This window comes from Coturnix japonica, chromosome Z, assembly GCF_054131305.1.
Source record: "Coturnix japonica strain WE chromosome Z, WE-NBRP24, whole genome shotgun sequence".
Taxonomy (NCBI): domain Eukaryota; kingdom Metazoa; phylum Chordata; class Aves; order Galliformes; family Phasianidae; genus Coturnix; species Coturnix japonica.
The window spans coordinates 48,191,165-48,215,066 of NC_140702.1; the positions used below are offsets into that span (position 1 = coordinate 48,191,165).

At 42.3% G+C, this 23,902-nt stretch overlaps 1 protein-coding gene across 1 annotated transcript; it reads right to left on the bottom strand.

The window, feature by feature from the left end:
- Positions 1 to 5,541: 5,541 nt before the first annotated feature.
- On the bottom strand, positions 5,542 to 19,329 carry KCNV2 (potassium voltage-gated channel modifier subfamily V member 2). The gene is made up of 2 exons (XM_015848898.3): positions 17,379 to 19,329; positions 5,542 to 13,405 (listed from the first exon to the last, which is right to left on the bottom strand). Exons 1-2 carry the CDS (start codon positions 18,819 to 18,821, stop codon positions 13,127 to 13,129), a joined length of 1,722 nt encoding a protein of 573 aa, XP_015704384.2. The 5' UTR covers positions 18,822 to 19,329; the 3' UTR covers positions 5,542 to 13,126.
- Between the last annotated feature and the right edge of the window lie 4,573 nt (positions 19,330 to 23,902).

The window sequence follows — 23,902 nt, forward strand, 5'->3', positions numbered from 1 at the left end:
CTGAAAGGCACTTAACAAGGACCTCCTTTCTATCTAAACTACTACCACCTTCTTTCTATCTAAACCATTTAAATTACTCTCAGCATCTTAATGGAGCTAGTAGTATTTTTTTTCTTGCCAGGAAGAAAATGGAACTACATGTACAGCAAGTATATGTGCTACTTGCTCAGAAGAGAACATCTTCCAGAAATTACAGAGCACCTATTTTAAAGCTGTTGTCATGGGAAGTGACAGTCTAAACTGTACTCCAAGCCAGCACTTCCATCTGGTGCTCTGTGTGGCAGACATTGGAGTGTGAGCAGCCAATGCTTGATCATTGCAAGGGCTAGGACAGTCTAGCAAAGAAAAGGTGGTGAAGGTCATTATTTTTTTGTTTTCAGAGATCAGATGACCTTGGTGTACCATTCTTCAGAAACAGATATCCAGACAGGTGTTACTGCATCTCAGTATCCCATAATTTAAAGTACAAAAGGAACATTTTCCCCCTTCTTGCTGTTGGCTGCAGGCACCAGTAACAAAGAATATTTCACTTTTCCACAAACTCTTCACCAGTTTATGTTTCTTCTAAAAGCAGAAAAAAATGTACAGAGTGATTCTGACTTTGCTTCTCAGTACTCTGAATGTCCTCCTGGGATCTGAGAACAAAGTGTGGTCATTAGAATTGTCAACTAATAGGAGTAGCTGGAAAGGAAGTGGAGGATGAATTGAGACATGCTGCAGTTAAACCTATCAGTTGTGATATTTTGCTTCTTTATCCCATCTATGTTTTGTCTAGTTCAGACTTGTCAGAATGGACACAGCCATCTCTATGTGGGTACACCACATAGCATGCAAGGGCTTTTTGCATAAGTGTTATCACTATTCCTATGGCAGTTCTAAAAAAATGGTACTAATCTAGTAATTTAGTACTAATATTCTTTACAGCCATTTTTTTGCCTTTGAGTTTTCTTTCTTTCACCTTAAAAGTTGACTCATTAAAATGTTGCTGCATTAGTCAGGGCACATTTCCTTCTAAGTTCTTCGAAGAAGTCTGTAAAGTTCATAAGACCATTCACAAATTCAAGTTGAAAATCACTGTCAACACCAGTCCTTCATTAATGTATATGGCATTCCTCAACTTATATGTGAAAACAAAGAAGTTTATTTACTCTAAACATAGCCCTTCCAGCAGCTTTCTGTATTTTCTGCTTGGAGCTGAAAGCTCTTTTATCAGGTTGGTTCCTGAGAGCTTTATTCTCTGAATTGCACTTTTAACTTTTGTTTTCTTTAAAGCCCTTGTTTATTTTACTTCTCAGTGCATGCAGGGTTCCAGACCCATTTAGCTGTAGTGCCCAGCACAGCAAGTACAGTGTCATTTAAAAAGCAGTATTTGGTAGGTGCGTTGAGGGAAGGGATAACCACTGATGGTAGAAAATATGCCTAGTATTCCCAGTCTTAGTTATGAGCAGCAAATTCTTATGTATGTCCAATTCAGTGTTTTCTATACTTGTGATATTTGCTGGTGTTAGCTCAATGCTAAATGCATTGAGAAGAACATGGCAGATGTTGAGGAAAATGTGGAAAATTTGTACAAGGAAGCGTTGAGATAAATGCAGCACAATCAGGATTCATCATCCCTAACTGCTTCGATTGCCTTTTGCTGGACAAAGGTAAGTGTGCGCACTATGGGGAACAAAATGATCTCTGAACAGAAACGTGTCCTTGCTAGCTTTCAATCTATCATCAAACAATAAGGAACATCAGTATCCTCCCCTAATTTACAGACAATGCTTGCATGAGCCACCAGGAAGGATCCCTCCATCACCAGTCACACAGTTTACAACCCGAAGACTTGGGAAGAGATTGGGGTGAGATTGTACCCCCAGTCTGTCCAAGAATGAAAGAACTGCAGGCTCATCCTGATTTGCCTGCTGTGCCAGCAGTTCCTTAATTACCACTGCCATGATGGGGGGCTCTCCACCTCCACTCCTGAGGGCCTCAACAATCCCTTTGACCCTGGTGGTGGACCAGAGGCCCCTGTCCCATTAAAAATTGCTGTCGTTAAATATTGTTGTTCAAGAACAGCTTGTGGCTGGACATACACTGCCAACTACAAGCCCATGGAATTTCCCTGTTTATCAGGAAAATGGAGACTGTTACATGATGTCAGAAAGATTAATGCAGTTATTGAAAATATGGGCTCTTTACAACCAGGGCTGCCTTCCCCCACTATGCTTCCACAGTTGTAACTGCTTATATTAATAGACTTAAAAGACTGTTTGTTTTTTTTTTACCATCACACTGTGCTCTGATGATGCACCACGTTTTGCATTTTCGGTTCCCTCCATTCACAGTGGGGAGCCCCATCATCAGTACTATTGAACTGTGTTTCCCCAGGGCATGAAGAACAGCTTGACCATTTGTCCACACAGTTTGTTGCCAGTGTTTTATCTCCTGTACGCCAAAGGTTTCCCAGTGTCTGCATACACCACTACATGGATGATATCCTGGTTGCCATGCCAAGAAAAGTGTGTCACTGAAGTTGTGTCAGTGATCATAACAGCAGCAACTCAAGCAGGATTGCAGATTGCACAGGACAAAATCCAAAGGACACATCCTTGGCTGTATGTGGGCTGGAGGATTTTACAGGCCCAAATCCAGCCTCAGACTCTAACTTTGGGCACCAAAGTTAGCACCTTAAATGATCTGCAGTAGTTATTAGATGCCATAAATTGGGTGTGACCCCCAGTGGGAATTCCTACAGAAGATCTTCACCGCCTCTTCAGATTACTGGAAGGAGATCCAGACTTATCATCACCATGACATTTGACACCAGCAGCAACAACAGCACCAAATCTTGCCATCTCAAAGATGACCCAGCAACTGTTGTTAAACTGCTTGGTTTGATTAAAATGGATTATTGTTTGTATTTTAACCATTGTGGAGAGAATCAATCATTAGTTCAGTGTGTTAATTCTAGTTTAGCTGCTTATAGAAATCACTCTGCTTTGTGTAATTAAGCCTGGGAGTGTGGATAGAGAATGTGTTAAAAATAGGGTTAGTTTTTGCTTTTCTCTGTGTTTTTAGTTTGCATTCCTTGCTTATTACAGTGTGTTTAGAAGCTGTACAAGATTCTTTAAATCATGCTTTTTCATTAGTAAAGAAGGGTGAGATGTGGGAGATGGAGAGGTCAGCTCAGACTCATTGAATGTCAACTCTCTGATAATGAGGCTCTGGAAAGGAGACAGATGGTCTGAATAAACAGGGGTGTTTTGTACCTACACATAAGAAAAGCTCTGTGCTTGTTATGGAACTTGCTTGCTTTCTAGCCTGATGGGTGATAGAAGGGCCCCACAGCAAGGGAGAGAAAGAAACTGTCACAGGAACTGGAACGGGGGGAGTGAAAAGATAGTTTATGAAAAAGTTGTTAGAAGAATGGGGAGTGCAGACACTGGGACTGGAATAACAAGAGGGATGAAGGCCATGAAGATAAGGGTGGAACAGCCCAAGAACAGTGTGGTGATTAGATGTCCACAGGGCAAGCTGGAACCAGTTTTGGGGTGCCCCTCCCACAGGGTCAAAAGTTTACAGTGAGGAAGACGATGAGCCTTCATCATCAACCACCCCCACGACTCACTGTGGACGCGCAAGGGGGAAGGGACTGCATGCCAATGGAGTCTCAGGAATGTAATGATCATGTATCCAAATTCCTGCAAACTATTGATTAGGTATTAGTTCAGCCTATATCTGTCACACGCTTTCTCCTAACGGTGTGCAAGTGAGGTGGAGCTATCCCCCTTGCACCAGGGTGTATGTGCATCACTCATTAAACATACCTCTAACTCGACTGAGCACCAACACATACCTACTTTATAATTGCTTTGTGGTTATGGAGTTTGTTTCTGCAAGTCAAGCCAATGGGTTGTTAGTACAAGTGTACTGAATGCATGTCATAGAATGTAAAAGGCTTGTTTAGAAGAATAAGTCTGGGATGTCCAAGATGACTGGGATACACAAGATGATGCAGGTACACATCATGATCATCACAGCAATAAATAAATCTTCCTGGCATGAGAACCCTGTGTTGTGTTGCTGTCTCGCAACAACCTACTGCTCCATCTGGACTGTCAAAAGTCCATGGGGCTGGATGGGATCCCTCCCAGGGTACTGAGGGAGCTATCAGAGGTGACTGCCAAGCAGTTTTCTTCCAACAACCACTATTCCTGGTCAACCAGACAGGTCCTAGAGGACTGGAGACTTGCCAGTATGATTTCAGTCTTGAAGAAGGAAGATCCAGGGAACTATAGGCCCATCAGTTTGTCTTCAGTACCAGGAAAGTTTGTGAAGCAGATCATCTTAAGAGAGATCACACCATGTGTGCAGGACATTTGGGAGATCAAGCTCAGCCAGAATGGGTCCATGAAAAGCAGGTCCTGCTTGACTAAGTGAGGTACCTGGTGGATGAGGGAAAGGCTGTTGACATACTATACCTAGACTTAAGCAAAGCCTTTGACACTGTATCCCACTGCATTCCCCAGGAGAAGCTGGCAGGCCATGCCTTGGACAGGTACACTCTTTTCTGGGTAAAGAACTCACTGAGGGGCTTGGGCCAGAGAGTGGTGGTGAGTGGAGTTAAATCCAGCTGGTATTGGGTCACAAGTAGTTTTCCTCAAGAGTCAGAATTGGGACCTGTCCTGTTCAATATCTTTATTGATGACCTGGATGAGGGCAGTGAGTGTATCCTCACTAAGCCTGCAGATGGCAACCAGGTGGGAGGAAGTGTTGATTTGCTTGGGGTAGGAGGACTGTACAGATGGTTGTGCACAGACTGGATAGCTGGGATGAGGGCAGTGGGAGAAAGTTTAGGGCTGAGTGCTGGACCCTGGACTTTGGCCACAATAATCCCAGGCAGTGCCCCAGGCTTGGGGCAGAGTGGCTGGAAGACTGTGTGGAAGAAGTGGACATGGGCGTGCTGGTTGACACTTGGCTAAACATGAGCCAGCACTGTGCCCAGGTGGTCAAGAAAGCCAATGGTGTCCTGGCTTGTATCATGCTGTCAGCAGAAGCAGGGAACTGATCGTTCTCCTGTACTTAATGCTGGTGGGGCCACTCCTAAATAACAGAGATCAGTTTTGGGCCCCCCACCACAAGAAAGCATGTCCACAGTGGATGCACTTTGAGTGTCTGCCCTTGATCTTGTTTTGTTCTGTAATCTTATGGTGCACCAAAGCAGAAAAAGTGTCTGCTTCAAGACAGTCAGGTGCTGCTTAGACTGCCCTTGCTTCAGTGCATAGGCTATTGCTTTCTGTCAAGTAGTTTGTATTGTTACAATACTTAGAATACCTATTTTGCTTCTTCTCCTTCTCCTTTCCTCTCATTCCTTTTTAACTGGTTTCCCATTTAAAGTTTTTTTATTGTGTAGTTGGGATTTTGTTTGTTTGTTTGTTTGCTTTTGTTGTTGTTGTTTATTTGTTTTCTGATTGTTTGTTTGTTTTAGTGGAAGTGGAGGAAGATAAGCACAGTAACTGTTTCATTTACCCAAACTGATTTTCAGATTTTCAGATTTTTTTTCTTAAGGCCAATATTCTTTTGTTCACCTCAGTGCTCTTAAGCACAAAGAAGAGGCTGGGAGTAGAGTCCAAAGGGTATGAATGAGGATGGAAGTATTTTCACAAAGGAAACTGCATTAGTGCTGGACTGACCACTGTTCTGGTCAAGATTCTGTACGACTGACCACAATTAGAAACCATATTAATACATGGAAGCTCTTTTTCAGACAGTAAAGCAAAGTGTCTATGGATAACATAGTGAATTTGAACTTCTAATGTTGAGTTTCATATGGTGGGTCTGATTTGTTCTGAAGGTGGATTTTGTGGGAGAATTTGAATACCAAGTGGAGGTGCTGGTTTGTGTGGAAAAGGAAACATCAGCATACACATGAGGATGTGGCCTCCCTCACCTACAAACCAAAGCTATAAACCAACAGGCATTTACAGTTTACAGAAGGGGAGAAACTGGGGAAAAGCACCCGGTGCAGAAGGAAAATTCCAAAGGGATTTGTGTTAGGACAGTGCTAGTGCAGCTGCCCAAGAGCAGGGAAGGCTTGTGACCAGAGACAAAACAGGAGCCAGGTGCTTAGAAGCTTCTGTGTCTTTCTTTCCCAGTCCTTCTGGCATCAGTTGATCTGGTAACTGTTACGTTCAGTCCAGCAGTATGCTTGCTGCAACATAAACCACAAGGATTTTTCTTTCTGCCTCCCCTAGAGGCTCTGGCATTTCTCAGGTTATTCACTCAGCTGAATCACTCTGCATACCCATTAAAGATTTGTGTGGTGCTGTTGAATTAATTTCTATTAATGATCTGATAACATTTGCTAAACAAATGGAGCATGCTTGAACACCAGAGCATGAGCTAAGCAGCAGAGTTGCATGAGTGGGCAGCAGAAAGCCTGGTAACAGCCAAGATCAGACCTTCCCTTCAGAGGGGATTCACGTTATTCTTCTGGGTTGGCTCTGCTTCATAGTAAAATTGTTCTCCAAATCTGTGTACAAAATGGCACTGGCCTCATCACAGCGTGGCAATGAAGCAAAGCACGCACTGTGTTGTCTGGGGAAATGCCCCCAGAAAATCAGCATTATTTTAAACTCACTGTGCCCCCTACAGTGGAATGAAAACTGGTTGGGACCAATTCTTTGATTGTTTATTTTTAATTCTGCTAATAATATGTTCAGTACTAATCAAAAATAGAATCACAGAGTCACTGAGGTTGTAAAAAGCACTAGGATCACCTAGTCCAACCATCAACCCATGCCTGTGACTGCCCTGTGCCATGTCCCTCAGTGCCATATTTACACGTTTCAGGAACACTTACAGGGACAGTGACTCCACAGCCTCCCTGGGCAGCCTGTGCCAGTGTCTCACCATTCTTTCAGAAAAGAAATTTTTCCTAATACCAAAACTTGAACCTCCCCCTGAAGCAACTTGAGGCCATTCCCTCTTGCCCTATCACTGTTACCAGGCTGAAGAGACCGATCTCCCCCTCTCCACAGCCTCCTTTCAAGCAGTTGTAGTGAGTGATAAGGTATCTGTTGAGGCTCCTCTTCTCCATAAATGATCCATTCAGCATGAAGAGAAGGGAACTTAGTCCTCAGTGGCTAAATTTCTGGTGTAAATGATGATATTTCTGTTTGCTTAAACTATCTTGGACATAGGTGTACTGATTATTAACCATACATCCCATAGATTTGCCCAGAATCAGTTCCCTTCCTGCATAGTGACTTTGTGGGAAGCACTTCAAACTTTGGAGTTATCTTTCCAAGATAAAATTTAGCAAAATGAATCAGCAGCAGCTGAGGTATCATTAGATTGAAGATCCATTTAGCCCCGAGTGGCATTAACACTAGTTTTACAGTTCTATTAAATTACTCCTTTCTTGTCGGTGTTCTTGCTGGCAGCGCTTCGTGGAGGCTCAGGCTTTCGGCGTGCTCGGTGCCTAAAGATGCCTTACATGAAGCTCACGCAGCACGCAGTGTGCATGCAGGGACCTTGGCAGCCTCGGCCCTGCGGGCGGCAGCAGCGAACAATTTTCCACGCCGGGACGGCGCTCCCCGGGATCCCTCCTTTCTCGCCACATCGCGGTGCAACAGCCGTCACGTCTTGTGTGTGATGAAGGAGTGCGCCTGAACTCCTAAAGCATGCTGTTTCTGGTTTTTGTCTGCTTGCTTGCTTGCTTGTATCTTGATTGCTTACCCAAATAAAATATTTGGATGTTAAGAAGTTTGGATGTCAGGCCATTCAGACCCTCAGGAGTTAACCTGGAGCAGCCTGAGATGATGTGTGAGCAGATGTAGCTCAGCTTGTCAAGCAGAACTCCTCTTCAGAGTCCAGCCTTGCTGCTGCAGGTGGGCTGCTCAGTATTTCTGTACTCTCTTCCTTTGCCTTCATTTGTTGGCTTTGGTGAGGAAATAAGAAAAGCGTGACTTTCCTGTTAAGCAAGGCTGTTCTTGTTACGGGTATGGATAAGTTCCTCTGCACAGTTGTACTCAGTGACTACCTACTCTTTGCCAGGCAGTAGTTTTTCAGGCAGTCTGTTCTGACAGAACTAGTGGGCTGTATGAGTGTTTGAGGGCTTGATGAACTGTTAATAGTGATGGTGAAAGGCTGACTCGCAGACATGTTAGTAGTTTATCTTGTTCTTAATCGGGGAAAATGATTTCCTTGTAAACGGATCAAACTGGGTTCAGAATTTAGAGCGACAATACAGACTCATTTGACAGAGTTAAAATGAGCTCTGATCATCTTTATTTTGAAAGCTTCCATAATCCCTGTCTCAGAAAATTGCTGGAGAACAGTTTCATTTTTCTCAGCATATTTCCATTAAATTACCTAAGTACATAAAAAGCTAGTACCTCTGACCTTTCCATTTTTAAATCCAAGATAAAGAGCTGGATTACAGTCAAATGCCTTGTAATTTCTCTACTACTGAATAAAGAAGTTAGGAGAAGTTTTGTCAATAACAGATAAGGTTGAATCAAGTACTTTTAAGCAACAAAAAAATGGAACACTCTAAGCAGTCAAAGCTACTTTTTAGCAAGTAGATTCTTCTTCTTCCTCCTAGGTTTCTTGTTGGTCATTATTTTTCTCCATAAAACTTAAAGCATACCTAGTTTATAATCGTTACAATTATATGTATAGATAGACTGAATATTGCCATTTTCCTTAGAAGCCTGGGAATAGCACCAGATGCATATTAATCTCCGGCTGTGCACCAGCTACCCCTTTAATTGCTATCTTTGTGAATGAGAAAAGCAAACAGCTGCTGATTTGCATTTTAAAAGTGATGTTCTTCTGAGACATGGATTTGTGCGAAATCATATTCTAATTGGAATTCTTTTCACTGTCTCACGTAGGGACAGTCTCTCCAGATTTCCAGCATCCCTGCCTGCTGTGGTGTTTGTTTGTTTGCTTCTTGCTTTGTTTTGTTTTGTTTTACTACAATCATTTGAAGACCTAAAATGAGTAGAACAAGCAACACTGAGCTTGAAAATGAAGATATCGAGATAAAGGGTCTGTTTCTTTGTGTACTAGGGACAATATTTGTTAAGTATGAGGTGAAATATAATGACAGAACATATTTTCCTTCTCCCTCTATGACTCATTAATATCTGTAGTTACTTAAAATGAAAGACATGAATATGGACGCATTCTAAGATTTCTACTTTGTGGTTTGAGAAAAACTTCCACCCTGCTTCACCAAAACCTTAGTTATACCAAATTAACGTTGCATAAAACAAGCCCTATTTGTAAATCCTTAATGGTATTACCCATCTTTGTTGTGTCTAAGCATATTTTCCCTTGAAGTGGTTATTCTGGAATCTTTTGATTGTCAAAGCCCTATGGCATTTAAGTAATCAAATTATCAAAGCTATCTTGTGTAATTTTTGAATATCATCGTGTAGCACTTGGCTGTTTCATTTTGCTATAATCTGAGGGCACTTTTGATGCCACTTAAAGTCTTACTGGATGTGGAAGAATAAATTAACTTAGGGTCTTTCTTAGAAGGAACTGTTATGTCAGCAGCAATAACACCACAACCACAACAGCAAAAATACAGTGCCTAGTTTCAGAATCAGCTGATAAAGGCACACACAGCCCACTGTGGGTGGTCAGGAGTTTGCTCCATGTGAGGATGAACTCCTTCCTTCCTCTGAGCTGGCTAGACCATCTAAGCCAATTTGTATGGTAAAAGCCTGAGGCAGGAGCTGGGCAGGTGGGAGAACCATACCAATCTTCTACAGAAATTGCTGGTACTGACTATGGGCATTCAGAGTAGGTTGCCACTGAGGGACCTCTGTTTTAGGTATAGTATATTGGAATTCACAGACTTAAGCTTATCACACCTGCAATAAAATGAGACAAGCCACAAGGCAGAAAGCTGCAGGAGATAGTCTGGAAAATGAAACTATGAGTTGTTAAAGGAAACACCAAACTCTAATTTCTGTTTTGCTGGAAAACACCCTACTCCACCAGGAACCTGCTTCCCTGTTGCATATAACAGGGCAAGCATCAGATTATTACAAAACCAGTCAAAATTTTAACCCTCCCCTAATTAGTCACATTTGGGCTTTAAATGAGCTGACAGAGGAATCACGAAGGCACCAAAACTGCCATCAGCAAGATGGGATTGGGTTTTGGAGAGAAGAGTGAATAATTTGCTGGGGAATAGGAGTATGCTGTGGCTGTTAGTGGTAAGGTAGATTTAGTATTCAAAGTAGATAGGTGAGATTTGGCAGTCTTATCTTCTGAAGGATAAGAAATTAGTCTCCTCCATGTCTGAAAGCATTTTGGTCTGTAATCATTATCCCATGGGGCACTATAAGTCTTGCCTTATGTAGCTGCAGTATGTGGGGACTGACTGGCTCTTGAGGCCCAACAGACTGTATCCTTCGTCCAAAGATTCCTTCTGTCAGTGAAGAGAGAGTGTTTGGGAATATTCTGCTGCCTAGTCACAGTTTTTGTGGGTCTTTTTTGAGTCAAAGCCTGTGACACATGCCTTTCTGCCTGCTGAGCGCTGCAAACACTAACTTAAAGCTGCACAGACTTTCCTTCTCTGTCAATAGTGGGTCACTATTTGCTCAATACACAGTGGGACAGATTCAGCTGAAGAGGTGAGAAAGATCCGTCAAGCTGTATTTGAATAGTTAGAGCAGCACTATGGGACGTGCGTGTAAAAATCTTGCTGAACTGGTAAACAAGCACTTATTGAGGACATTCGATTGTAACTCTTGCTTAAAAGAGAGAAGTGTCCCTTTCCTTCTGCTCATGTTTTGCGCAGAAAGTCTGTTCCAGTACTTGTCTACTTGAATGTGTCCTGCATGTGAGGAAGGTGGGTGGAAAATAGGGCTGGCAGTCTATCTGGGGTCTGAGGCCATAGGGAAGACCAACCTCAGCAGAGGAGGTGCTCATATTCTGGATTTCCTTATGTGGCAGAAAGTTGCTGAGCTGCATGCATTAACATCTCATCTGCGTGGCACATGCAAGCGTCACCTTCTTCAGACAGGGAAATTAGGATGTTCCATATCCTGAAATGTTGGATGGTCACCAACATTTAAATCTTTTAGTGGATCTAACTGAATGGATTTACAGACTAAGAAGCATATTGTGAATGAAGCACAGTTCTTTCTCTCTCTTTTTTTTTTTTTTTAACCTGCCACCACCTCACTGAAAGGAAGTGGGGGTCTGAAAGAATGACTTCCTTTGGTTTCAGGATGCTCTTGGTTCTGGCATTGCTTGCAGAAGATGATGTAAATTCTTGCCAACTTACAACCAAAAAATAAATCTTCTTCTCAGTGAGTACCAGGACTGTGTCTGCTGCATTGTGTGCAGTCCACAACAGCAAACATCTATTGTATTCAACTCATGGGGCTCAGCTGTGCCTTAAAGTCATGGTTTAGTTTTTAACAGCTGATCAGTGCACAGAGTGCTGACTGCCATTCCGACAGAACAAAATGACAGATGGGCTTATGATACCTTTGTCTGGGGATAGAGAATGAGAAGAGCAACTTGGTTACTAATTACCTTCTCATCATTGAAAGGACGAATGGCCCCATGCTTGACACACTGTGCATGGATATGGTAAAATTAATGAACTTTTTTACCCTAAGCTGTCCCAGGAGTAAGCTCAAACACCATTGTCTCCAGCATGACTGAGCCTTGAATATGGACATTTACATTCAGCAGGGCAGCACAAAGTGGATGTTCAGAAATGCTAAAATACACCTCTGCCGTTGGGCTGTTTCACAGTGGGGGTGCTGTGCTGCTGAGCAGAAGTCCTTTCCATTGCTTTTTTTTACTGTGTTTTACTCTATGTGGATCAGAGTATCAGTTAAATAACTTTTAGATGTATTGTTCAGATTCCTGATCTTTAACTTCTAGGGCTGCTGTTAGGTAGAAAGAATATTCCTAATATGCAGCCACCTCATGTGTGAAATGCTGATCCTGTTCAGTATTTTTCTTGTTACTATTTATTATTTAGTTTCAGGGATGAGATTCTGACACGTGCAGAAGCCCAGCCATGTGAGAAGGCTCAGTACTTACAGGAAATATGGAGCCCCTGGAGGTGAATCAAGGTGTCAGATGTGTGTCCTTATAGTGGCTTGTCTTTAGTATTTAAATTTGGCTGCAGTTAAGCTCTGATAAGATCCTTTGCATGAAAAGTCTTTATGAGATATTATCTATTACACATTTCATTTGAGAGTTTTTACAGAATGTTTATCTGTCATTTATGTCCTCTGACAGACCCATTATTATTTTAACAATTCAATAAACAGATACATTAGATGCTGTATAAGAAAGTAGTTTATCACTTAATCCTACTCCTAGAGAAGCTTTTGGTTTGGAAGTGTCTGCAAAACTGATGGCATTTATCAGCTCATACTCCAGATATCCCCACTAATTCTTGACATAATGGAAGATGATTACAGAGGTGGTAGAGGGGGAAATAGTAAAACCAGCATGTTGCTCACCTAGGTGTGAAAACAGGAGTTGCTTGCAGTGCTACATTTGGAAAATACAATTGGGACACTGAAGCATAGCTATCAGTGCAAGTGGAAACTGAAATTTTAAGGAGTACAGATGCTGTTAATATTCAAGGAAGCATTGTAGGCTATTTTCCTTATTTTGAAAGCTGATGCAAAACTGATTTCAGCAATGCAGTCAGTGTAGTGAGTATTCTATAGGAAGTTTAATTTTTAAGGCTGCCCTGGCAGCAGTGAAGTGGCCAGTCCTTAATTACAGTATTTTTTTGTTTGTTTTGCTTCAGTCTGGTTTGTTTTCATCAAGGGTCTGGCCAGTCACAGGGGTCTCATCTTCTTGTGGGTCTAATTCAGATTTTCTGGGCAGTATATCTGAAGAACATCATTTAGATATCTCATGAGTACATGAGATCATGAACTTAATATCGCCAATAAAAAATATACATATATATGTTGTTGGAATCTGAGCCTTTTAAAAAAGCTTCTTTGCAGACATATTTCACTGCCTACTTTTTTGTTACTTCCAGCCTTTTCAGTTTGTCTCTAGTTCACTTTGCTGATTCATTTCTTTTCCTCCACCTTCCCTTTTTCAGCCTCTTATCCAAAGGCGACTCCTATCGCTGTTGCGGCATGGAGCGAGCTCCACCTTCTCCACAGCATTCAGAGATTTTCTTCATGGCTCTCCTCGTGAAGTCCACCTTCCCCCTCTCTTTCTTGAGAGCAGTGTACTCATAGGCTTTCAGCTTGCTGTAATAGTCTGAGAACTTGTTGTAGAGGATGGAGATGGGCATGCCGTTCAGGATTATCCCAAAAGCAATGCACAGGAATGCAAACAGGCGGCCAAGGTGAGTTTCTGGACACATGTCTCCATATCCCACAGTAGAGATGCTGACCTATGGGCAAACCAGCATTCAGCTTATTAGCAGGGGGAGGCATACACACACTTCCCTCCTCAGCATCTACCTGGATATGCATAGAGAGCAGGGGCAGTTCTGAAGTTGATGAGAACAGATGTTCTCTGTGTCTAAATCTGCTTATAGAAGCCAGTATTTTGGGACCTACTGTGTATGTTTTATTTTGAGTCTTAATTTTGATTATCAAATATATACATATACTATGTACAATGAAAAACACATGAAAAGCTGTTTGTGAGATGTATTTCTGTAATATTAGCACTATTAGAAGAAGTGACTCAGGAGAATGAAGCATATATATGTAATAATACAATTGACTGAATCTTTGAATTATATGAGGAGCTATGGAAAAATGTAAAGATCTTACTCAATTGCCTTGAAGGTACTGCATGCTTACAGTATGTATATATTTATAGTGATAAGTTGTTTGATCCGTCTCATCCTCTTTATGTCAGAGGTTAAACAAGTGTAGTGTATGCATATCTTCAGTAGGGAATGTTCCTGTTTGTTTCAGCTGATGGGTATACAAGAAGCTTATTCTGAATTCACTCCTTTGAAGAAATTTTGGGAGTTGTTAAAAATTTATTTTATTTTATTTTATTTTATTTTATTTTATTTTATTTTATTTTATTTTATTTTATTTTATTTTATTTTATTATTTTGTGGGAGGGGTGGTATTTAATATATCTGCTTTACATGAATATACTTTGCAAAGTTTTTGTTTGTTTGTTTGTTTGTTTTCTGAGCCTTCAAGATTTTCTCTTTTTAGATCACATATGCATGAAGAAGCTTTGATGCATGCGGGGCCAGTACTGTATGAAGTACTAAAGCAAAATTTGAAAACTCTGTAAACAAATTTTGTTTTCAGATTTCCTGGATGTTTCTTTATGAGGCTGTTAGAAGAATAAAGAGTGATGTACCACCAACCAGCCAACATACAATCACTCCTAAGTGATATTATTCTCCCACACAACACAACTTGAATTTCTATAATGTTTAGCAAATTAATTAATAAAAATAATTAAAATTTAGCAAAAAAAAATTTTTTTTGTCAGCTAAAACTCACAGGCTTCTGCTATGTGTCACTTCCTTGTATTATTCCTATTCAAGAGGTGTTTTTCAGCCAATGAACTTTATTTAATCTTTTTTTGCAGTACCTGAAGAGAATGTATGTATCTATCTGAAAAATAGTAATACAAAACTTCTGTAGAAATATTCCACTGGAAATAGGAGTTTCACTATAATGCCCTTGTGGCTTTAGCTCTGAATAAAAGTCTTTTGAAGGTCATGAGGTGCAGCCTTCCATCTTCTAACATGCTAAATAAAATGATATTTCAAATGAAGGAAGCATTAGGGTACATGAGACAGCACTGGATAAGCGTATTTGTAGGATGCACCTTGTGCTTCCTGCAGAATAAAAAGGATTAGTCATTTGGTTTAATGGAAATTAAGTCACTGGATTTGAATGATAATACAGGATAAATATCTCCAAAAATAAATACTGAGATGAAGGCAAGATGTTTATCTCTAGCAGCCAGGACAAAACCATTATCCTGTGATAAGGTTCTGTTCCACTGGCACAGTCCTCTATTCACTGTGACAGTCTGGAGGAATACTTGCTCTCTCCTGTGGGTCAGACTGCAGACGCTGTTGGATTTTGATGAAATTTAAGTGATCTGGATATCTCAGTTTTTACTCTTAATGAATGAATGGGCTTAAAAAAAAAAAAAAAAAAAAAAAAAGTTTTATGTCATAGAACTTCAATTTGCAAGCTACAGCATCCCTTTCGGAGGCACTTGCTTTGCTAAGTAGGAATTTCTTAAGTAGTCATTGTTAAATGGGTTTCAGAGCGGTACCTAAATAATCATGGTGTTACCAGCTTGCAGATGTGATGTATGTATCCTGCACGTTCAGAAAATCACAGAAAACGTGGGAAACTTCCACATTTCATCAGCCACCATGTTGGCCATGGTCTCCCCAGATGCTGCCTAGGGAAAATATTCTCAGATAGGTTAGTGTTGCTGTCCTGGATGCCCTGTGTCAGTCTGATCATCCAGGATGTGGAGGTCTCCTGACTCCTTTCAAGTTCTTTTGCCTGGGCTTCCTTTTCTGGAAGGAAACTGGGGCCAAGTGTGCCCCAGAGTGATGCCATAAATGTGGATTATGCAGGTCAGGATCAGTTGCCATGAGATGAAATATAGAAACCCTGCAGATGGCAAGGGGATAAAACAAGATGTCGAGCAATGGGAAGCCAAGACACACCCAGCTCCCCTCTGACTTGATCCAGAACTTGATTCAGGCTGCTGTAGATATGCACAGCTGCTATGGCATAACAGAGCTGTTGTTTTCCTTTTATTATTATTATTATTATTATTATTATTATTATTATTATTATTATTATTATTATTATTATTATTATTATTATTATTATTATTATTGACATTACTGGTTGAGGAATTTGCATCCCCCTAACCTCAGCACCACAGATAAAACCACCTCCCTTTCCCTGCAAAAACAGTGCTGTAGAGATGATAATTGAGAAACTGCCATACCTGAGCATAAAGATTATCTGCTAAGCATTTACTCACAGCCCCTGACTCCCTCTCCCAGCCTTCATTTTTTGTTAGTCCTGATAAACCCACAGGTGTTTCTTTTGTATTTGCAACTCATCTTGAAGGATATAACTATAATTTTACTTTTCCAGTACACTGAGAAAATAGGGTTAAACTGTTGTAAGTAAATGCATGGCCATCCTTGATGGCAGGCACTTCTGGGGTGAGCTTGGGAAGCTGAATCATTCTGCAATAGTCAGGAAGCATTTAAGCAAGGGAGAAGGCATTAAGCTCACACAGTTCTGTGTTCCTGGCTATATCTCCGTGGCCCCACAAGATGTGATCTTACCAGCCTGGAAGACACTGCCTTAGAAACATCTCTTCTCATAACACAGTGAATTACAGGTCAGTGATATTTCAGACCTCAAGGTGATGTGCTCAGATGTGCATCACCCCAGTGGCAGACTCTAAAAATGAGGTCATTCTGCATTTTTTTCTGAGGCTTGTCAGCAGAAGCTCAGTCACTTATCACCACCCCAATTGCTTCGGGGGGGGGGGGGGGGGGGGGGCTAAGATTGCACTCTTTCTGGCAGAGGCTGCAAAAAATATCCAAGATGACATTAACGAACCACCAACCAGTCCTCACTTCTGACTGATGTGGGGTGCAGACAGATAAACTAGAGGTATAGAGCAGTTTGTCTCAGCTCCCTGAGCCATTCTGCCTACTTTGAATTTATTCCTCTGCAAGGCTGACACACATGAAATAGCCACCGAAGCGTCTACATGTACAAACGTATCATGAAAGTGGTACTTAAGGAGCAGAATGCAACAACTTCTGGTCCTAATGAATTTTATGGCTAGATCTCAGGGTTGGTTTGAACTTTTCAGACTGTCCAGAGTTTTGTGAAAAACAAAAAGCATGTCTTATCCTCTTGTAGTTACATGATGGATCACAGTATGTCTTCAAAAACAGCAAGAATGAAAGTCTCACGTCAACCTGCAATCAGATAGACTGATATGAACTGTCTGATTTGTTTGTTTTGGTAACACTGACAACAGAATTTAGTGGAAAAATGCTTTTCTTTGTTATTTTGTCCACTTCTTTGAAAGCCAAGTGCTGCCTGTGTTTGGTCAGATGGGAATGCCAGTGCCGACAGCCTGATTAAGTCTTGATTAAAGCTTACAACGGGGTGAATGAGTGCATGCATGTGTATGCGTGAGTGAGTGCATATGTCCTGTAAGCTCAGAATTCAGAGCAGATGTTCACTGATCTGGGTCTTCTGTCAGAATCTCTATCATGGGAGGGGTGGGGAGGAAAAACTAAGGAGGAGGGAGGAGAGGGAAGAGGAAGAAAGGGGAAGACCTCTGACTACCCAGCAAGGCGAGTTGAGTTTACTTACGGCAGCCCACCACCAAGCATGGGGGATGCTGGTGAAGTTGGTACTTGAGACATCATGCTCCACAGTGTAGACCATGGCAGAGAAGGCGAAGATGCCCATGGCAATGAACAGCAAAAGGCAGCCCACCTGCTGGTAGCACTGGCGCAAGGTAAAGCCAAAGGCACGCAGCCCTGTGGAGTGGCGGGCCAGCTTGAGGATGCGGAAGATGCGCATGAGACGCATGATGCGAAGCACTTGTCCCACTTTGCCCACCCGTCCCACCTTCTCGATATCGTACTCATGCTGAGAGCCCCGACCTCGGGGTTGGTCATCATCAGTGAAGCATTCGAGCAGCAGCTGTAGGTAGAGGGGCAGGATAGCAATGAGGTCTACAGCATTGAGGGCGCTGCTGGCAAAACGACGCAGGTCTGGGGTGGAGACCAAGCGCAGCAAGTACTCCAGTGTGAAGAACACGATGCAAAGGGTCTCAATGTGCTCCAGGACAGGACGGCTCTCTCCACTCTTTCTGTCTACCTGCTGCATCTCCTCCACTGTATTGAGTGCCAGAGCCACCACAGAGATGAGCACAAAGAAGCTGGAGGCCACTGCCATCACCTTGGCAGTGACAGAGGAGAAGGGCTTCTCCATGAGGTTCCAGAGGCGCCAGCGCTGGGGCCCATAGTAGCGCATGTGGTGGAAGAGCTGCTCGTTCTCCTGAGCTTCTGCCTGGGAGCGCAGCTCACGCTGGACCTTCAGCTGCTCACTCAGCTCATCACGACGCTCCTCAAAGCAGATGCGGCAGCAGCGGGGTGTGTATTTTAGCCGCACACCCCAATAGCTCAGCTCCTCCAAGAAGCTGCGTGGGCACAGCTCATCCCGCACACGGAGAACTCCTGAGGCATAGAAGTTGTATACCAGCTGAAAGACAGCTGGGTCACGGTCAAAGAAATACTCATCCACCTGGGCGGCATAGTCATCACAAAGGCCCAGCTGGCAGCGACGGTCAGTGGAAGTGGCCAGGCGGCCCAGACGGGTCTTGGGATAGGTGGCCACTGCCTGGTAAGTGAGACGGTAGCTTTGGCCGCCAACGTTAATGTTCAGCACGGATGAAGTGGAAGGTCTGGGTGGGGCCCCAGGTGAAAAGGCCGGAGAGAAAGGAATGGATGATGAGAGCTTGTTTTCTCCTTCAAATGGGTCCCCTGTTGACCATTTTCCTTGGTCTTTTTCTTCCTCTTCTTCCTCATCTTCATCATCCACGTAATAGTTGTAGTTTCCCTCCGGTCCAAGGAGCAGCAGGGGTTGAGAGCTCAGTGAAGCAGTACCAGAAAAATCACTCTGCTTGTTTAAACACACACCTTCATTATCCTTCCCCATGTTGGGCTGTGTGAGGACACTTGATACTTCTCTTTCTCTTCCTTTATGTTTAAGGAAAGGAAATTGTCTCCTCATATTAAACTGCAACATAACTATTTCTCCTTGCTTTTCTCCCTTGTTTTCATTCACCTGGTTGAGAAATTAGCATCAGTCCTTTCTGGCTGTAATAGGATGGAGAGTACCGCTTTCTTTTCTCTTTGCTGGTATCAATCACAGCAGCAGTTCTGCATTTTTCCTCTTGCCAGTTGCCACTCCAGTTGCTATGAAAGCTGAGTGTGGGATATAGACACATGAAGACTGCTGTTGACCGCTTTAATCTTGCTGACAGGGAAGATTTGAGTGCTTAGAGAAGGGGATTTAAGGGCTATTATCCTGTTTCAGCCTCATCTCCCACAGGCTGTGACGTGAATGATTATGGATCCATAAACCTATGAAAAATCAGTATGGTGAAATAGAATCCTAAAATTCTATTGATAATAAAAAACATACATTTCCCTAATTCAAGATTATAGGGATTAAGAATAATCTGAAAATGAAAATATCAGAGGAGCAGATAAAAAAGAGAGAGGGAACACTCATCTACATGAGTATATGGGGGGGGTCTTAGTTCTCCTTAATGAAAATTATGAATAATTAAAACACAGATAGTGTGTGGGAATTCATTATCATATGTCTTAAAATGCTTTCCAAAGGTAAGAAAATAAATATAAACTCTATTCAATCTTGGTTAGCATGTCCGCAGTCTACCTGGTTGTGGGCTGAGGAAATCTGCATCTGCCCAACCCTTGTGTGCTGTGAGGCTGTGTCTCATGCTCTTCTGGACACAGCTTAAGTGAAGGAGGGCATGTGAATGAGTTTCTAGCATGCTGCTTTACTTCAAACTCTTCTTGAGATGCTGCAAAACAGAGCAGGGTGCAATGCACATTTGTCAGCGGAAAGCCTAGATGAAGTACATGATAGGGCAGTAGTGATGCTTTCTCTCTTTTTTTTTTTTTTTTGGTGGAAGCTTCAACCTCAGCTCTGGCAGAACTGACTCAAACACCTCCAGTAACAACGAGCATCCTGAAAACCAGGTTGCTTCCCATGATGCTTTAAGCAATCCATCTGAGCTAGTGCTCCTCTATAGCAGAGGATACACAGGGGAAATTTGTGTTTTAGCCTCTGAGGTAAATTGTCCTGATACCAGCTTGTTACTCTCTGTGTAAGCAGGCTGACACAGAAGAGGAGAAGACACTATAAAACTGCTAGATTTGGCAGCACCCTCACTGGTACAGAAGGCTGCAGAGATTGCCTGAAGCACCTGAAAATTCAGTTTTGTTTTTTATTGCTTCTAAGTCAGGAGAAATTCTTGTTGAATCTTGAACTATTGTGTTAACCATCCCAGCAATCCTGCAACAGCAGCTTTATTAAAACACTGACACAAGTTGAAACCTAACCCGAGGCACCAAAAATAAAGGAAGCTATCCTGGTTTCAGTCCTTGCTCCTTAAGCATATATGCCTTTTCCCAAGTATCTCAATGCAAAAGCATTCCCTACAGTGCAGAAGTCTCTCAGTCTTGTAGAGTGACATCCAAGTTTCTGTTACACATTTTTTTTCATCTTTGGCCATGTTACCATTGTGTTTCTTTCTGCTCAGTGTCACAGCTTCATCATGCCTGGCTTCCCTGTCAGTGAGAGGCCTACCAGCAGCTAATTCAGGCTCGGTTTCCCATGCTGATGAGTGCTTGACTAAAAGGCAGGTAAGCCTGGACTGCACCAGTGTTGTGATGTGGCCCACAGCGCTGCTATGGTCAGACCACTGCCAACAGCAAGAACCTTCTGTCTTTGCACCTGGGACAGACATAACCAGAGCAAATTTGGATGCTCATCATAAGGCCCTGGGAGAAAGGTGTGGTCTGGAAATGGACCAGCTGCTGCAATTTAGAGATTTCTCAGATATAGGCAGCAGGTGCTCCAAGAAGCTGTTCTAAACTGATGTGGCTGAGTTCTGCCCCAGCTTGAGACCTTACACAGAATGCAAAGTGATGCTGTTGGAAAAAGCCACAAAGCAAAAATTTTGAGGCTTATTAATTTGACTGATACAACTGGGAAAGGAAAAAAAAAAAAAAAAAAAAAAAAGAGCTGTTTTCTAGCAAGTGTTCCTTCAGGGTCTGATTTTTGTCAGCTGTTGAGTAGCAAATGTTACTTTTGCCATATCTCACCTCATTAATATCCTTAGTGGTACTGTAACTGTGAAAGTGTGCCCCTTGGAAGTAATGCATACACATAGCTTGCCATCTGTAAAAGCAAGTGTTACACAGTGCCTGAACCTGTGTGTTGCTAAGGGCTTTCCATCTGCAGTCCTTTAGCCTGTCTTCTCTGACAGCTTCTGTTCCTTTCTCACAAGCTGTCAGGACATTCTATCCCAGCCCACCTGCAGCAGTATTTTTCCTTTGTTGTTCTTCAATCTTGCTGTTGTGTTGTTAACCTCAAGTATTTTCCTGCAAACTCCAGTTATTTTGTTTTGGTGGCATTCTGTTATGCAATCACATTTACTGCGAGACTTATTCACTACTTACTCCCCTCCCCCACCCCCTTTTCCCTGCCTCCTGATTGTAGCTTTACTTGGTCCTGATGAACAGAAAGACGTAATAGCAGAGAATTTTTGCACTACATCTGTTCTCAGGCTGTATCCTGATGGATCAATGGATCACACTGGATAGACTAAAGCTTCTTCAGGTTATGCTGTTTACGGCATGCATAATTATCAGTTCATATTCAAGTGTGCTTGGAGATGTTTTGCTTCATGAGTTCTTCTCCATTGCCCATCCTCTTCCTTCATTCAAAAAAAATGTAATGCTCATATTAATTAGGAATGTCAGTGCCTCATTATCACAGACTCTCATCTGCTCTGCAGTTTGCTTTGAACATTAAAACGTGCCATGGTTAGTCCTTTGTTAACAGTCTTAATACAAATGAACACTTCAATGCTGTTTCTTTCTCCTTCTCAAATTACTTCAGACATAAGAACACTAATCAGAAATGCTGTCATTTCACTACCAAAAATTCTTGCATATTTCATAATTAAGATTCAGGTGAGAGTATATTAGTACTGCTTTTCCCAGCCTTCACTGTAACATTTTGTTTTGCTTTTTGCCAGACTGCATGGTCCCAGTTCTGAGAAGTCTCTGGCAAGGCTTGATGCTCACTACTCGCACTGCAGAAGCATCAGCTTCTAGCTTATGGAACTGATGGCTCTCAGATGCCAGCACTTTGTGACATTCCTACTAGGAGAACAAGAAAGGCCTCAAGCAGGCTAATGACTCTAACCTAGATATTCTTGGGAGGGAAAATCTTAGACACCTCATGGCCTCTGGTTGAACTTGCCCAAATAAACAAAACAGGTAAAATAAGGTTTTGCAGTCACTTATCCCCAGTCTAGTTAGCTGGGACATTTTTTCCCCTTCACTTTTTTTTCCCCTTGACTACTTTTTTTTTTTTTTTTCTTTCAGGTGGGATGATGAAGAGCAAATTAGGAGATATAAAATGGAAGGATCAGCCACTATTTTTTGTATTCCATATTGCCAGGCTTTCCACTGCTTAGTGTCGCTTGTAGTGGCTCGTTCATAAATATTGATGTTTTTTCATACACGGGCAGTTGGTACCAGCCCTGCAGTGAGCACAAGCAAACTTTAAAAAAACAGAAAATGGCATCAACAAGAACAAATTTTACTTACTGTGTGGGAATGAATATCAGCTCTATGTATGGAAGATGGAGATAACTATGGAAGCAGAGACCACACCATGATGCTCACATACCTCCAAGTGGGTTTTGGGCAGTGGGCTGTGTTTTCTCAGGGCTAGGGTTTTCAGTGTAATTCCACAAAGAGAAAACTGAAGGTGAAACTCTGCAGTGAGGAAGGACAGTCACTACACAGCCATTGGAGGCAGCACAGTGATCCCTAGTGATGGGCCAATGGTGAGCTGTGCTGGTTTCAGTTACAGTGTGATATGATATATACAAGTGCCACAGCCTTGGGACAGCCATTTCTCCTGATTTATGTGCTCTCACACAGCATCAGTAGAAATGGTGACACATTATGTAGGATTTACTGAAACCAGCTAGCAGCTGGAAAATGTCAGTTCATGCACTTTGCATTCAAGAGACTGGAAAGAGCTTACATTACATGCTGCATCCCAAATCTGAAAGAACATCCTGTGATCGGCCAGGTCTGTGGGGGATGAAGATGTACCTCCTCCTCATCACAAGCACATCCAGCTTCACACCTGAGCTTGAACACTGTCTTGGAGGAGAGAGAGAGTCAGTACCATGTGACTTGGACTGATTTTCTGAACCCACATTTTAAAGTTCATAACCTATGGTGGATCTCAGAAGGGTGTGCCACTGTAAAATCCTGTCTCCTGCAACATATTCTGCTTGCCCAGTCTGTCCCCATGGTCCACAGCAGCAGTCCTTGGCAAAGGCACTTTTCAGTTCTGATTCAGGCACATACCTACCCCAGAGATGCTCCCAACTGCAGAGTGCTGGAGACCCTCCCTCTCAGGTCTGTTAAGAGAGTACAATGCGCTGAGTGAGTATGTAGTTCACTGTGTGCTCTGCTTTTGGTGAACAAATTGAAATGTTTTGCTGCAAAATTACTAGCATTTCTTTAAAAATAGAAAGTCTGGTTAAAAACAAGCAAACTACTCCTGGGACTTTTTGGTGAAATTAAATAACTTTGCAGAGAAAGAAGAGATTTTGCTGAGTTACATCTGTCTCTGCTAACTTCACATTCCAGGAGGCATTTGCATAACACAAGGAGAGTTTTGTACTAAAACCTTATCTACAGTGTTGCATACCAAAGAACACATCAGTTCAGGGGCAGACAAAGACTTTGCCGCTTGGATTTTAGCCAGATTTTCTGCATGTGTTTGTTTGTACACACATATATTTATGCATATGTGTGAAAATCTGTCAACAAGATTGCTGTCCTTATCACAACCATGTACCATTTGTAAATCACTTTAATAGAGTGAGCTTGTCAGGCATTTCATGAGTATAGGGTTGAGCAGTTTTAACGGGTTATTAGCATTATCTTCTGTTCTGCTCTCTCCACACGCTGCACAGCACTGGCTTGATTTACAGGTTAAACTTCCTGTGTTCCTCTGCTCAGAGCAATGCAATGCCCAAA

Excerpts from the sequence above, each read along its gene's own strand:
- KCNV2 (XM_015848898.3), bottom strand. The coding sequence starts at position 18,821 with ATGTTGCAGTTTAATATGAGGAGACAATTTCCTTTCCTTAAACATAAA. Across the intron at positions 13,406-17,378 it reads ATGCTTGGTGGTGGGCTGCC|GTCAGCATCTCTACTGTGGG; the intron begins GTAAGTAAACTC and ends GTTTGCCCATAG.